At 40.2% G+C, this 16074-nt stretch overlaps 1 protein-coding gene and 1 long non-coding RNA gene across 12 annotated transcripts in view; one reads left to right on the top strand and one right to left on the bottom strand.

Annotated features, from left to right (window-relative positions):
• Positions 1-16074, top strand: part of LOC139591291 (uncharacterized) — a 258419-nt gene that overhangs the window by 90506 nt on the left and 151839 nt on the right. For 2 of the 7 annotated variants that reach the window (XR_011679603.1, XR_011679605.1), the window contains exons 3-4: positions 7500-7622; positions 11764-11923. The exons of 2 other annotated variants lie outside the window; for them this stretch is intronic. This is a non-coding gene — a long non-coding RNA (uncharacterized lncRNA). The remainder of the gene's footprint in view (positions 1-7499; positions 7623-11763; positions 11924-16074) is intronic. 3 more of the 7 variants (XR_011679602.1, XR_011679606.1, XR_011679601.1) reach the window with 3 other exon arrangements.
• GLI3 (GLI family zinc finger 3) overlaps positions 1-16074 on the bottom strand; it is a 206433-nt gene that overhangs the window by 86831 nt on the left and 103528 nt on the right. For all 5 annotated transcript variants that reach the window (XM_071429792.1, XM_071429795.1, XM_071429793.1 and 2 more), the window contains one exon: positions 7528-7633. In XM_071429792.1, the coding sequence (XP_071285893.1) occupies positions 7528-7633 (106 nt within the window). The remainder of the gene's footprint in view (positions 1-7527; positions 7634-16074) is intronic.

Raw genomic sequence — 16074 nt, 5'->3', positions numbered from 1 at the left:
CTAAGCATTTTGTTAACATTTTACCTGTAATCTTCCATCTTTCTCAGGCTCTGAGTAGTTCCTTGCATTAGTTTTAACTGCAGAGATTTAAAATTACTCAGTCCATGACAAATGTAAGCAAGATATTCACCCTCTTATGTAAAGAGGATGCATGCACACACACACACACACGCACAAAAATTCGCCCACTTGTATACACATCTGCTCACAGCAAGCACCTAAACAACTTGTAATCATGTCTGGTTATTCCCCAGTTTACAGAAAAATGTTACATAGAACCGTGACCTGAGGCATAGCTTTTCCTGGCCATTCTTTTTGCTTCCATCATCCCTTAATTCACGCTGGTTTGAAAGCCCGCCTTAGGGAACCACTTCTCACTGGCAGCCGAGAATTCATCTAAGGACTGTTAACTGCCCAGACAGGGTAAATCAGCTAAGTGCCAGTGCTGATAGACACCTCACTGGCCATAAACCTTGGAACTGCTCCTCTGCAACAGCATAATTTATAAAAACCTCCTAAAGAATCCCTTTCGCTGCACTGGGTTCCACCAGCCAAACCTGTGCCTCTCTATGGATCAGGTGGAGAGGAGGCAACTGATCCCCTTTAGACCATCGGGGGAGTGCTCCCAAGGGCTTGTCCCAATTTTTTCTCCCCCTGCATCAGAGGGCAGGATGCCCTGTGCATTGTTGCTACTGCAGAGTGCTGCAGAGAGGTGGTCAGCCAGCTGCCAGCCACTGGCGGCACATCTTGCTCATTAGGGCTGGGGGCTGCTGCCACTCGAGTGCTTTTCTCAATATTAAAAAAATATTGAGAAAATATTTTTGGAACCAAAGATTTGGGGGAACTTTCTACCAAGAGTTTTCAACAAAACAAACCATTACATTTTAAAAGCTCTTCCTTCTACATTAAAAATTTCACCATAATTTTCCCCTAATTTCAATTGCTGCAACTTCCCCAGACAGCCCAAAATCAAGCTGGCTGTATAAAAAGAACAAAGAGCCTCTGTTAACTCAATATTTATCTGCTGCTATTGTTTCTCCTTTATAAATCTGTAGTTCCTTGGCATTACAATTAGCTACTCCAGAGAAAATGATTATGTCACAAAGTATTATCCACCACAGAAACAGATGAATGATGTGAACCAAATGTAATCTGGTGCGCTTAGAGGCAATTCTGTTGACTTTCATGTAAATGTGCTGGCTTAAAACAGGGATGGATTTTAGCAGTGAATCCTTATTTGATCTAAAATTTATTTTTCAGCAGAAATTAAGTAAGATCGTTTTTCCTAAATACTGCGTTTTCCTAGAAGAGAGAGAGAAAATCAGTGAGAAATACAGAAGAGTTGAAATGACTGTGCAGTAACTTCAGACTGCAGTTTACCTAAACGAATGTAACAACTTAAATAAAACAGCTATATCAAAAATATTTAACTATTTTTATCCACATATTAACCTACTTTCTTTTCTTTTAAAAGGTAGTTCAGAATCAAAAATTTAAGAGAAACACTAAACCTTTTTTTCTGCAATTCAATATATGACACTACTAATTTGCTTTCCAAACTTTTTGCACTTTGAGATAGTTTTTAAAAACACTCTGTTTCTGAATCCACTCTGCAAGCATTACAAAGCTAACGAAGGAGAATTTACGTTCTGCAAAACTTGAGGTAAATACCACTTCATAAGAATGAACAAAACACTGATTCACTATTTTAAATGATGCAAAACTATACACTGAGTGAGATACCACAGTTTTAACCTAGACAGAAGCTTCCTATTTCCAAGCTTTGTAAAAGGTCTGGCACTGAAAGAAAACTATCTGCTGAAGTTTATGTGTGGGCATCTGGCACTGGTATTTTACTTCCCTGAATAATCACTAAGGAAAGAGGGATACACGCTGCTTGCAGAACCTACAACATGCATATCTGTGGCACATAACAAATTCTGTATAACCTTAATGAGTCACCAGACCATGCTGATCCCTTCTCAGAGACTTGCTATAAAAATCCTCCAGGCTATGAGCAGCTGCTTATTCTGCATGCTGCACTTCACTTACAGAGACAGGTTTCTTGGGGTGTTTCACATTTAGTACAAGATTTCTTCCTGTTTAAAGAAAATACTTTCACGGATAATTTTGGGAGGCTGTAACTACAGTCATCTTTTCATGTCCCAAGAGCTTCCCAGCCTTTCTTCTTTGATGGCTCCTGGCTAAACCATAAAACCCATTCCAAGTCTTAAAGTAATTAAAGCCAATTCAATGAGTGATGTTTTTCATGCTGGGTGGGGTTCTCCTTCCCACTGTGAAAGGCTCAATGAATGCTCTGACAAGCTGACAAACTCCTTGCCAAGTCTACAGCTTAGAGGTACACTGAGGTAAAGCAGCAGGTAAAAGATTTAAGAGGTTTAAACACTCAGATTTTAAAAAATAAATTAGAGCTTAGAAATGAAAATTAAAAGAAAACTCATAATGTCAGGGACAAGGCTGGGAAAACATAAACATCCTATCAAATGTGTGACTAGCAGTTTCTCCCATAATCATGGATATGCTTTAATCTTCTCACATTTGGTATCCCCGATTTTGCTGCATGGTCCAAAATCAAACTATGATGAAAGCTGAGTGTCTGGGCCTGACTTTGCTTTTCTTTCCACCCTGGTGTAATTGATGTGTGTATAAACTACGTATAAAATAACATATCTAAGAATCAGTCTCCCTTTTTATCAACTTGGAGCTGACTGCAAGCAAAACACATGCTTTGGTTTAGTACCAGAGCATTGAGAAAGTTCAAAATGTCTGTTCAAGGCACTCATGTAAGGCACATGCATGGTTATCCGCACGTGTATCATTTCAGGGCATAAGAGTGCCAAACTTGCTAGTCTCAATCAGCAGTTAGAAAAAAAAAAAAGGAGCTTGGAATATTGTTGATCCTAGGGAGCTAAAATATACCAGCTGTACCATGCAATTTTCTCCCGGCAAAGGCATTCTCCCCCGACTGTAAGCATATGATTTACCTGCTCACTCTTCCTCATGTGTAGTCCAGAGCTAAGGCAAAAAGGGATGGCAGAAAGAGATGGAGACTAAAGGGATGAATATTTTCAAACATGCATGATGCATCTTGTAAAGCATTCAGCCCCGAAACTTTAGCTTTCCACTAGCCTCCTGTAACACATGCATTTACCACTCCGGGATGTACACAAGCCACTGCCCCAGAGTCATTCCTGATATTGCCAACTAGCTGACTGTTGTCTCCTGCCTCATCTCTGGAGGAATGTGTTCCCTCCACAGCCACAGTAACAGTGCCTGAAGGTACCAGGATAGGTCACTTTTAAAGGCTGTCCAACTCAACCTTGAAATGAAGCATACTGGGAAAAACCTACTGATGCAACTTGGTTGAAGTGTGGGAATGAATGAATGGCCAAGAACAATAGCTTCCTAAATTGCTGAATTTCAATCCATCAGGAGAATTTTGCCTCTGCCTTAGGAGCTTTTTTTTTTTAATTAACAAATAAAAACTCTCATCCTAGCTAAGACAGATTTTAAAATTTGTGGGACTATGAAGTTATTTACACTTGCACTGTCATAAAAGTAGACATCCTTCTTCTTCTTCTGTTCACTGCTAATAACTCTCATTCCAAACAAAGACATCAAGCAACTGGAAGAGTTAGCTAATAATAAATTTGTGATTTGGATCTTGAAGAAAAATAGCATACTCATGGTATTAATTTCAAATAAACACCCTCATTAGCAGCATGATTTTGAATCACTGCACACCAACCAGCAAAGCCATCACACTCTAATTGATGACCTAGCAGATGTCAAGGACCAAAACAGAGATAAGCTTCAGCTCCTCCTTTAATACCATACTTTGTAAATCAGTTTTGGAAATTAGGAAAATTAGGAAAAAGCTGGACAAAAACAACAAAGAAAAACAAAGCAAGAAATGCGATTACTAAAGCCATGCTTCTTTTGGTTTGTTTTAATCATATGGTGTTTATCATACAATTCAACCTCCTTGTTCAATGTAAAGCAGCAAAACTGAATTACAGTGTACTGGATTTTTTTAAACTGAATTTGAGAAAACACAATAATAAAAGGAAAACACAAGCCCCAGCCTCAATTCTGCCATTCATCCATTGCTGCTGAAGAACAACTCAAGCTGCATACATCTTCCTGAAGTATAAACCAAAGATGTACTGTAGAAATTCCAAGATAACTACACAGTACTAACAGGTTTTGGTAACACAAAGTGACACATTTCAGTACATATTCATAAGGGTTGGGGGTTATTATTGGGCTGTAATTGCAGTTGTTCCAACACGTAATAAGCCATGGCTGGAAAAACAAAGGCAGGTTAATTTGTGATTTCCTCTACTCATTCAGAGGCAAATTAAGTGTCAAACAGCTAATACAGAACATATTTCATTTTATGAGATTTTAATTTAATTCTGCACCATATCGTTGATGCCTTAATGTAGGGTGGTTTATCTAAGAGGAAGAGCAATTTATAAACCTCTTTCAATTGAAATCTTTAATGATAGGATACGATAGCATAATTACAGCAATGCCTGCTAGTCCTACTATACATAAGCATCTGTCACCAATTCCATCATAAACATAAACCCTTATTTTAAGGTTTTATAACTCAAATTATAAAATTCAGCTCCAGGCTAAAATTTGGGATGCAACAGTTCTGACCATCAACAATTAAACTATAAGAATCATATATATATATATATAAAAATACATATACCTTTTTAGAGCTGCAAGTATGTAAGAGCCCTGTAAACATCTTTAAAATTTCTGCTTTCTTTTTTCTTTTTCACTTGGCCAGTGTTCAAAATTATGTGCAGACACTGTAGGTACCATGCAGACACTGTAGGTGCCATGCAGACAAGGCCCTCCTCACATTTTTTCCCGCACTTGTATTATACCTAAACTAATTCCACTAAGGCTTGACAGGTTCTGGAACATATTTCGAGGAGCTTGGATAACTAAAATTATGCCTTTTTTAAATTTTATTTTTAATTTATATTACATACACAGATTTGAGAGTACTACAAAGCTGAGGAGAAAACCACTCATACAATGAAGTCATTGTTGAAGCTGTAAGTAAACATTTGCTTCCTGACTGGTTTCTTGCCATTTTGTCTCAGAATTCTCAAATATCTTCTCAATTCAGTTCTTTCTTCTTTATTTTTTTTAAATGGGTATTAGGACAGCAGTTCAAGTAATGGCTCCAAATGATCCCAGGTAATCCTAAGTGCTACTAACACCTGGCTCTGTAAAACTTGCAAGAAAACCACTGGGTGCCTACCTCACATGTAAATACATTAATATATTTTCCTGAAAACTGCAAAAGCATGACAAATCGTAACATCTCCAAAATGTTGAAGTCTAAATGACTTTTTTGAAGTTGCTTAATTACCTTTTTATATTTAATTACCTTCTTTATATTTAATTACATCAACCACAACAGCCCCAAGTGTCCACTATAGCTCATCATTCCAATGGTGACATAAACCAAATGAGCAAAAGGATTATCAGAAGTTAATAAGGGAAAATGGCCAATATAAAGGCAATTTTGAGTTAAAACCTTGGGCTGATATCAGAGTATATTTCAAAAGCAGCTGCCTGCAGTCATCACATCTGGCTAAGACCCCCTTGCCTCTGCAGGGCCCAGCTGAATCACCACTTAATCAGGGAGCAGGGGTGCACAGAACGCAGCAGGGCACCTTTCCACAGAAGGAGCATGATTTTGGGGTCAGAGGGGACTACCTCTACAAACAAAGTATGAAAGAGGCATTTTCAACATCTTTTGGGGCTCTTACAGAAGTCTTGGCACTGAGAGCAGAGTAGACTGCTAGTCCTGATTTCCAACTGTCACCCAAAGCAGCTAACACTGGTCTACCCAGCCAAAAGCCCTGCTGTGGGCTTGGGGTGCTGTGGACTGGGTTCATGGGACTGAGGCTCCAGGGAGGGCTCAGTTCAGCAAATGCAGGAAGGGTCCCACATGGCACAGACTTGCAGAAGCTTCTTCCAAGCTGGTAGGCAGTACTTGGATCTTGGTCCTCTGCTGATGCAGGTTAAAACTCCCTACCCTACCTGCTCAATACAGAGAGAAAGGCAAATTCCCCACTAGCTTCAGAATGAGCAGGATCATCTCCCCCAGCTCCCAAAAGCGTCCATCCATGTAGAATATTGACTGCAATGCAAAATCTAGGATTACCCTGTAATGACTATCTGAGCCTGCCACCTTCAGCTTACAACAGTATTTAGCAGCAAATTTAAGCATGAATTTGAGTGTACTTTATTATGTGGTAGATTGTGGTGTAAATGGTGAAGCATCTGAGGAACCCTGAGGAATAAATCACAAATTTCTGTGCTCTCTCTTTCTATAAATACCCACTTTTCCTCTAATGCCCAAGAAGACTGCAACACAGATTTATTACTTACCTCCAGGCAAATTTGCTCTGAAATTACAATTCAGTAATAGAAGACTGACCCAAAAAAAAAACTGTTAGTAAAATATTGTGTGTGTACTTGGGCATGTAGTTAGGATTGTTAATATCAATTAATTCTGCTCACAGAGGAGGACTTGTTTTAAAACAACTTCATTTTTCTTCTGCATATATGTAATTACACAGCTGTAACTAATAGCCATAGAAAAGCAATCTGCCATCTAAACAACTAGCATTATTCTTCAAAGTATTACTTGTGCTTTTCTTCTTGTATTTCCTCAGTGTGAGAGGTGATTAGTAGATATGATTAAATGTATACATCAAGCCTTTTAGTGAAGCACCAAGCCCTGCTTTTCAGCTTCATTTTAAATGGTATTTAGCAGTTTTCTGGACACATCCACTGGTTTATTCTGCAATGCTGATACCTGTCTCCCCATTTGGAATAAGATAAATTTTATTTCTACAGGATTTCACCACTACCACCCTTTTCTATGCATGTTATCACTGGTATTCATTTCTTTTATCTTTGTGTAAACCATGTGCTCTATCACATTTGCCATTTTGTTTGGGTGACATTCCCATCAATCAACCGATTGCCTATATGTGCACACTACAGGGACTAAGAAAATTTACCAAAAATTTCATTATACTTCATAGCAGTCACTAGGGAAGAAAACCAACCTAATGGTTGTTTTGTAAACAAACCTTTGGCATGAAAGGAAATTTTAGCCAAGAAGAAAACCAAGCTTAATACAGATTAGATACATATTTATCTGGCTGTATTTCACAGGGCTCAGCACTTTTTAATTTAGCCTTTATAGAATGACACAATACAGAAAAAATGTCAGCAAAAGACACAGGTAACCTTTGCCAGCTACTTCCTATTATAATAGGAATTCCTCAAGCACCAGCATGGGCTTTGCTTTATGAACAGATAACCTCAATGCTTTCCAAAAGTAAATCTCCCACTTTGGAAAGACTGGAAAAGTGCTTCAGGTACGTGGTTTCAAGCATTGCAAAGGTTCATGTATTTGTCCATTCTTTCAGGAAGCAAGGGGGAACACTGAATACTCACACATGCAGAGGAGGAATGGGAGATGGTTCGTAATGGTAGCGTCCCTCATGATGTCTTGCATCAATTGGTACAGGAGGGTGGAATGCTGGAAAAAGGTGAGGAGGATCTGAAAAAACAAGCGAGGTTCCCAGATCTGAGTATTTCCAATGATTCTTTAAAAACAACATTCATAAAGACAGAACAGATACTGAAAAGCATGCGTTAAAGAGTGCTATGACTTAGGTCACAATCTCCTTCCATGCTGCTATCAATCAGGTCTGTCTGAGAGGACAATTTGGCCCACACTGTTTGCATGAATATGTATTTACTAATTTTAATATTCTCTTTTTATAGCTTAAATGGAAAAGGGCATTAAAAAAGTCTTTAATAAATAATTATGTGCCCATATGTGAAGCACCAGATCAAAAGGACCATCACGGCTTTCATAAGCATTCCTGATTTATTTATTTTGTATTAAAACAAGAAAAAAAATCATCCCAGGAAAAAAAGCCTAAGCAGAGAATACAATGCAATAAAAACGTAACATATATCCTCAGAGATGTACACACACTCCTACAACAGAAAGCCAAACTGAAGTGACATGCTGAGAAATGTAAGTAAAACTGGCGTTAATCAGACAATGATGTGCAAAGGAAATGTGACTGGGAAAGGCCATGTTGGAGATGTTTAACTGCACCACACCAATGGCTCAACCTGGAGGAATGTGTGTGAGGACAGAGGGACTAATTTCATGCCCAGTTCTTAAAAAGGAAGGGTACTTTCTTTGTCCCCATGACTGGAGACCCAGGCATTCATGGCTGCAGTAAGCTCCCCTGCTCTATGTCCTCCATGGCTTTCACAGGATGGGGGATTTTGCAGCTGTCAGAACTCCTGGTTCCCACTGCTTCTGGAGAGCCTGGGAGATAGGCTGACAAAAAGGGGAATGCACCCCTGACACCCCATGGGCTCTGCCCAGAGGAGTCAGGCACTGGCCCACCCTCCCCACGGCTTCTGCAGCCAGATTGTCCCCAGCTTCAAGGGGCACAGCTCACAGAGACCACAGCTCTCCTCACCAGCACACTGCTGCGATCTGCGCGCCTCAAAATGTTACACGCTGCTCACCACTGCCTCCCAAACACTCACAATTCCAACAAAATGCTAAACACCTCCAGTGGCATGAAACAAACTTATCCTGCGCACAACCATTACCCAATTGCCACTTTGGGTGATGTCATGTGTTTATCTGACACCAAAGGCTGAGAAGTACAGACATTAGGTCATGTCATGGATTTACTAAAATGCTTCTAGAAAAAAAGGAAACTTCAATCGTGTACTGGCAGTAAAACTAGTTCTACTCCAATTTTGCCCACCAGCTCTTGAAAGTATCTTTTCTTTATATTTCCTACCTTTCCTATTCATCAAAATTTAAATCTCCTCTTGGATTATATTATTGTGAAAGCAGTTCCCTGGTCTCAACTAGAGATGTTTAAAAAAAAAAAAAAAAAAGGATTTTTCCTCATCATGATTTAAAAAGTTGGGTTGCTTTATTATTGCTTTTTGAAGTGCGGGAAGAATGAGAGGAACAAACCTCATTGCCCTGAGGGAATTCACACAGGGGATGAAGGGGAAATAATTTCTGAGGAACTATTCCCAGTATTTCAAGAAAGCCTGGAAACATCTGACACAGACTGTCCAGTTACACAGCTTGATTTTGTGAAAGGGCATCAGCATGTGACTAGCCACAGTACATTTCAGCCATTTACTGACTTAGGAACCATAAATGAAAAATAATTGTGGTTTATGATGTAAGCTGGGAGCTCAAACTCACAATATTCTTAATTCTGACTCTGTTGCACCAACTGGACCTTGGCATGCAATCTGTTATGAGCTTCACTCCCCATGCCAATCACTCATGGTCTCCAATGGAGGTAAAAAATGGGTCACAGATGATCGGGAACACACTGTCATTGAGTGTCATTGATGCTTGCAGCCACCTCTGAACACATTCCCCAGCAGACACCAAGGCGACACCATGGGAAGTGTGTTTTAGCACATCTCCCTGCCTACCCTCTCCCCTGCTAAACTAGTATTTGACTACAGCAGCAGAAGCCAAAGGGAGTAGGTTTGAAAGCAGATGTCTTAGTATTTTACAGTATAAAGTCTGCCACCATTTTTTCAGCAAAAAAGGAAGTCACTTACACCGTCATAAATGCACAGGCAAATCCTTCTCTGCCCTATGTGTCTCCTTCAAAGAGTGAGTCTGGAGAGCACAGGTAAGACCACAGAGATTTTGCTACTCATATTCATGTCAGACAGGATGTGATTCACCTGGCCAAAACATGAAATCCCACTCAGGATGCCAAGCCTCTTCACTGTCCCACTATGCCCAGCCTGAGCACCTACCCATTAAAAGCAGTCCTAGTAATTATGCAGTGAAACACCATTTGACCGTCCTCAATGCCTAATTTACTTTCCACTGAGAAATGGAAACTTAGTATTAAACAACCCAAAAAAAAAGGTATTTTTCTCTGTGGGGCTTATGCAGTGCAGATCATCAACAAGTTTTATTTATGCATGGGCTATAAATCTCCAAGAACATTTTTTTGAGTCCTCTCACATTAAGCGCCTTTGTATATCTTGGTTGCATCTTGTTTGTAGTTTCCATCTGGGAAACAGCCGTACTCCATCATGGAACAGGGAGCTGTCTCTGTCAGCCCTGAGCCGTCCAGAGCAGAGCTGCATATCAAACCTCAACATAATTACCCATCTCACAGTTTATTATTTACACATGAGCAATACAGCTGGTGAACATCGTAACTCAAGTGTACGTGTAATAAGTTACTACACTGTAGCCATCTCTTGTTGCAACCCTTAAGAAAAACCACATGATGACTTTTCCAAGTCAGGCTAAAACTGCTGAAGCAGAATAAAGTGCCACTAAACCTGGCTACCTCCTATTTATCATACAATTTCCTGACTGATGGTTCCACAAACCAGCTGCTAAGTGCTGTGTACTCTACTGTCAGCAGACTAACATGCTAAATGGGAGACAGGGAGAATAATGTACAGAACTACAGAACTGGTGGAGTCAATTTTACAGATGGAAATCAAATCCTGCCATGTTGGGTAAGCCCTCAGCATAAAAGTAGCTGGCAAATTCTACATGCTTGGGGGCCCAAGACCACTCCACTTTGAAAAGCACTGAATATTTATATAGAAAGACTCTAAGATCAGAGAGCTGCCACAGCACCCATCATCCAGGGCTTCACTTGGAATTCACTTGAAACGGCATAAAATGTAATTGGTTGACATGTATTTATATGGAAATAGATAATAAGTTTACAAAGCAGTAACTGCGGCTGTAGCCAGTTTCACATTGACTTTTCATATCCCACCCAGTAACTATTTCATTAAAGGCACCATCAGAATATTAATGGCACATTCTGCCACAATTATTGACACTGTAGGTAAGTAAAAAATTAAGTGAGACTAGTCAGGCTAGAATTGAATCTGAACCTATCTGACTCACAGTTGTTTGTGCAAGATGCTTTACCTATCTAGAAAACCAGGGGAAAAACTCAGTGTCAGAGACAGGATAGCTGCTCTGACTATGTTTTCATTAATTCATTTAAACTGTGAGGAAAAAAACTCTTACCCTCAGCAAGGAGAAACTCCTCTCACCAAAACAAATCGACAAAATCTAACTTCCTATTCTGCTAAGGAAATTACTTATTACCTTCTTAAAAATTCTGGCTAAGATGCAAACTTACAGAGAGTATGCCAGGCAGTTTTCTTACAGACATCCAAATGCAACTGTGAATTCCTAGGCCAATGACATCCTTGCAGAGACTGATGTAAGTGTACAGTACATGGACAGATGCTGGCTGTGTATTTGCAGCCCTCAGCTTCAACTCAGTAGAAGTACTTGATTCTGTGCATAAATTCCACTGTTTTCAAGAACTTGTAAGGACATGCCAAAGCACTGGCAATATATTTGAAGACATTGCTCACACATTGCTGAGTTTGGTAGCTATTGCTGCCTTTGGAATTTTCTGCTGCCTACTGCTGAAAGCTTCCTTCAGATGTTCTCCTGTGCCCTGCACCACTAGCAGGGTCTTCTTAAAACAAAGTATGAGACACAACTGCCTGCAATGCTACAAACTCATCAATTTTATACTGTGAGATTTTTCTGGAAAATATGTCAATTTATGCTGACTTTCTGTTGTGTAAAACCTGCCTTCTTATTTCTCCTTCAAGAATCATTCTTACCTTCTAAAAGAAGTGAATAGGATCATCTCTCTCCAATTACAATCATTCCCATACAGGAAAAAAGAAGAGACCTACTCTTGTTCTCTGAAAGTCGACAACCTAAGTCTCTGCTGCAGCATCAAGAGAAAGAAACTGGGAGAAAGGACAGGTATGTATGATCCTTGATGCTGAACAGCAAACCTGAATTGAAGTCTGATGAGATGCAATTCACAGCAAGACTTGTTGGAAAGGGGGATGATGCCAGCTGGCTCAAAGGTGCTCTGCAACACCCTGAGAGGATGGCAGAAGGGTTAGGCTGCTACAAAGCTCGCTGAAGTTTGTGATAACTTCTGTACACTTTAGTCTCTCAAATATGCCTTACTTAGGTGATCACTACATTTGGAAAGGTCGGCTGTGATGGTGATATGAGTAAAACACTCTGCCCTCAGCTAGCTGATTTGCTGAAGCACCTTGTGATTCCTGCCAAATGCTTGAGGGAGATGGCTGCTGAAATGACAGGCTGCCTTTTTCAGCACATCAAGAAAACTTTTGCTACTGTCTGTGGTGAACCCTAATGTGATAACCGTAGAAGATGCCTGCACTGGCTTGAACTCACCCAGTGTGGCCCCAATGTCTGCACCTGTATCATGAGGTCAGGGCCAAGAAAACAGAGGTCCCAAGCCCAACACAGGAAGCCCTCATTATGCTTCAGCACATTTGTCCTTAGGACAATCAGCTCACCAAATTACATGTCAGAGCTGAGCCAGGTGCAAACTTCTATCTCAGATATAACCTCACTTGAGGTGAAATCTCCTTCCTGTTTAAATCCATTACAGCCTTGATGCCGAATGACAATACCAAGCTTTCACACCAGATGTAACAGATACAGTATGATGCAAAATATAGCCTCTCTGTTAATGTCTTTTCAATATGCAGAACAGTTTTGAAGAGTTTGCCAGCAAATTTCTACACTTCCTTTGGTTCACAAGCCGATCACCAGATGAGAATTTTCTAATATTCAGCTTTGCAGAGTCCCTAAGGGCACCACTGTTTCTTCACGTACATTTCCTTCAACTGATCTGAACTTAATGGTATTGCCAGGTTTTATGGCAAGAAGTAGGTTCTTAGTTGCCAAGCAAAGATCTTATTTTGGATTTCTGTTTACATCTTGCATTAGGGCTCAATAAGAGCGCATGTTGTCTCTGAGGGTTTTTTTAGTTCTCTCTCAATAAGGGGTGATTTATGTTTTCTACGTCTGCTTATACAGAGGCTTTAATCAGGAAGAAGAAATGACTGAGCCACAGCTACACGTTAATGCATGCACTTAACTCTGTGCTCTTTGAAGAGTTTCCCTATGGTGACTGGGGCTGCTGCTTCAGGCGTGGCTGGTTGCCATCTGAAGCACTGCTGGTTTGCAGGCTGATCCACTGCCGTGCTACAGCCAGTTACCTCAGGATTCCTTCCTGTGGCTCTGTGTGCGCATGCACACACACGCTGCCAAGGTGGCAACAGCCACACAGACATGGATGCAGCTAACTCACCACCTGACTTCACCGAGAAGGGGATTCTAAATAGGGAAAAGGAAACGCCATGGAAAAGCTGGGAAAAAAGTCAAGTAAGCGTATAAAGCCAAGAAACAGAAATTGAGGAAAATAACTTTTAAGGGGCAAGTCCTCTGCATTCCAGTAGCACGAAATGTTAATTGTGATTACATATAGTAGATGTAACACATTCAGAGAATAGACAATTTCCCATTGGCTCACTTCCCTTCCTTGTGTCTGTGTGTATTAATGATGATCAAACTTCCCCTTTCTACCCTCTGCTGGTGCTCACAGAGCCTATGTACTGATCTTAAAACTAAACCACAGGAGTTCCAGGCCAAGCCTCACAAACCAGAGCAGAGCTCCAGCTCTTGTTATGGCTGAAAAATAGTTTCTATCTTTGCAAAAACAAAAATTAAGACTTTGGCACATCTCAGGTTCCTGTCATCCATTTTAATACTTTCAGTTTGTAAATCTAAACACCTTGTGGGAACATGTTTTATTGTTAGCAGTTCCACAACAGCTATTATGCCAAACACTTGAGGGAGGAGCAGTTCTTGTGCTGGAATAAAAGTTGCTGGAACTGGTTTCATCAGCTGGCACTGAGAGGTGTTTTAATATGCCAGATTTGCTGCAGGTATTGGCTAAATAACTGCTGGATTGATTTCAGTTTAAACACTTTATTATTCTTTCCAGTCAATGCAACTCTGCTGTCTAAGGAGCAGGACTGCCTTCTGGAATACTAACTAAACTTTCTCAAGTCCATTCAGCAGACTCCAGTGCTTACTGCCATTTGCCCATCTGGAAATAAATAAAAAAAAAAAAAAAGAAAAAAAAGAAAAAGAAAAGGAAAAAATGTAGTAAGACAGACTCCCAGGGTAGTAAATATATTGCATGTACAAAACACCTTGAACAGAAAAGCCTCCAATTCTTTCAGAACACAATCTATGATTCATCACAGCCCAGTGATTTGCAAATGACTGTTTCCACTGGGATGGAAATGACTGTTTCCACTGGGATGAATGCACAGGTAAGTGAAGAAATAACTCCTGATCAAAAAGCCACAAACTTGCCTGGTGAGTGGGATGGGAAAAGCACTGCTGTCCCACAACCCTCTTGGGATGTACTTTTTAGAGGAGGAAAGCCCAGTCACTCCATCAGCCCAATCTGCCCAAGAACAAACAGCAGATTGGTGGAAAAGCATCTGGAATATCCTGCCTTCCACCCAAGAAACACTGGCTGCTTCATACTATAAGCACCCTTAAAAAACTTGCATGAAGAGGAGAACAACTGCATACACCCAGCACCTGTACATTGGCCCATGGTCTCAGGAGAAGAGGATGAGAAAGCTCACCATCCCATTACTTAGAGGTATAATTGTTTCACCTAACACAGCTGGTTCTTGGTACAGCACAGCTCATGTTTTGCATAACCTCTGGATCACATGCAGCATTTCTTAAAAACTTAATTATGTGGTTTCTGCAGGAAAATGACAAATTCTCCGCTGCCAGGAAGCTGACAAAAGAGATCCCTCCCTCTTCTACCTCCAAAGGACTTGCAGTAATAAAATAATTCAGCTTCTGCTTTGCAACAGTTGCTGCCTTGCTGTTCCTGCCCCTAACTTCTCATGCCACCATGTGTCAGTGCAGCCTTCACCACTTCAAAATGCATCCCTAAAAATTATGAAAACCAAAATGAGCAACCATGTTCAACTCTCAAGAATCACAAAGTGGCTTTACCCAGCTGCTCTGGAATGCTTCCCACCTTTTATCACACGTGTTTGAAGGATTACATCCTCAGCATCTCCTCCTCTGCAAGCAGCAAGTAATTAGATCCATAACCACAATAAATACAAAAATCATTTGTACCTATCTATCTCTTCATTTCTGTAGTACACTATGAATTCCAGGGGTTGAAGGTGAGCTACAAAGTGGAAAGTGAGGAAATTGAAAGATTACAAACAAAACAAATCCTGATCCACACTGGTAAGAACTAAAGAAGAAATCTCACAGCAAGGCTTTCAGCTCCAAAGAACTTCTAAGCAGAAGTTTAACGTGGACTTCCTGAACAGTAGGAAGGAGGTACTGCCACAGATCAGCTTGGTTATTCCCTAAGGCTCAACACAGCTCAAAGAATGCATCTGAATGTCCTCATATCAGCTAGACACATTAACTTAGCAATTACAAATATCTGTAATATGCAAAGGTAAATGTGGCTGTGTAAAAGGAAAGGCAACAGAAATGTAGAACCTGGCAGTGGTGGGGGACTAGAAATACCCATGTATTGCTGATTTGATGTGGGAACCAATGAAGACAAGTTAGGTAATTCAACAAGCTTTGGTGACATTCTTAGAAGTTTGTAAGCAGCAATGAGTCAGTCTGCAAACATTATTTGTTTAAACAAGGGTTTGGAGACTTGTGTGCTTTTCTGTGTAGCAGAATCAAGTTTAAAACCTATTTGAAAGGCCAAACCTCAAACAGTTGGGTATCAGTATAGCGCAGGGAAAATCACTGTAGCTAAACAGATTTTCAACAGCTGAAGGTCTGGACCACAGTGTGAAAGAGTTGGAACCAGGTTATACTTAGAAGCTTTGATGAGTATTTTATGGCATGATAGGAATTAGAGAGGAAAATGTATAATTACATCAATTATGTCTATTTTTAGATATTAAAACTCCTCAGATTCTATGGGATGCACAATGAGATGAACACTCTGAGAGATTTCTTTTCCCTGTTGTTCAATCTGAGTTTTAAAAATTTCATCCAAATATTCATAACTA

The sequence above is a fragment of the Agelaius tricolor genome, unplaced genomic scaffold (genome assembly GCF_023055355.1).
Source record: "Agelaius tricolor isolate 1412-34295 unplaced genomic scaffold, bAgeTri1.0.p SCAF_6, whole genome shotgun sequence".
Taxonomy (NCBI): Eukaryota; Metazoa; Chordata; class Aves; order Passeriformes; family Icteridae; genus Agelaius; species Agelaius tricolor.
Note: the sequence above shows the minus strand (reverse complement) of the source record. Positions and strands in the feature narration are given on the sequence as shown.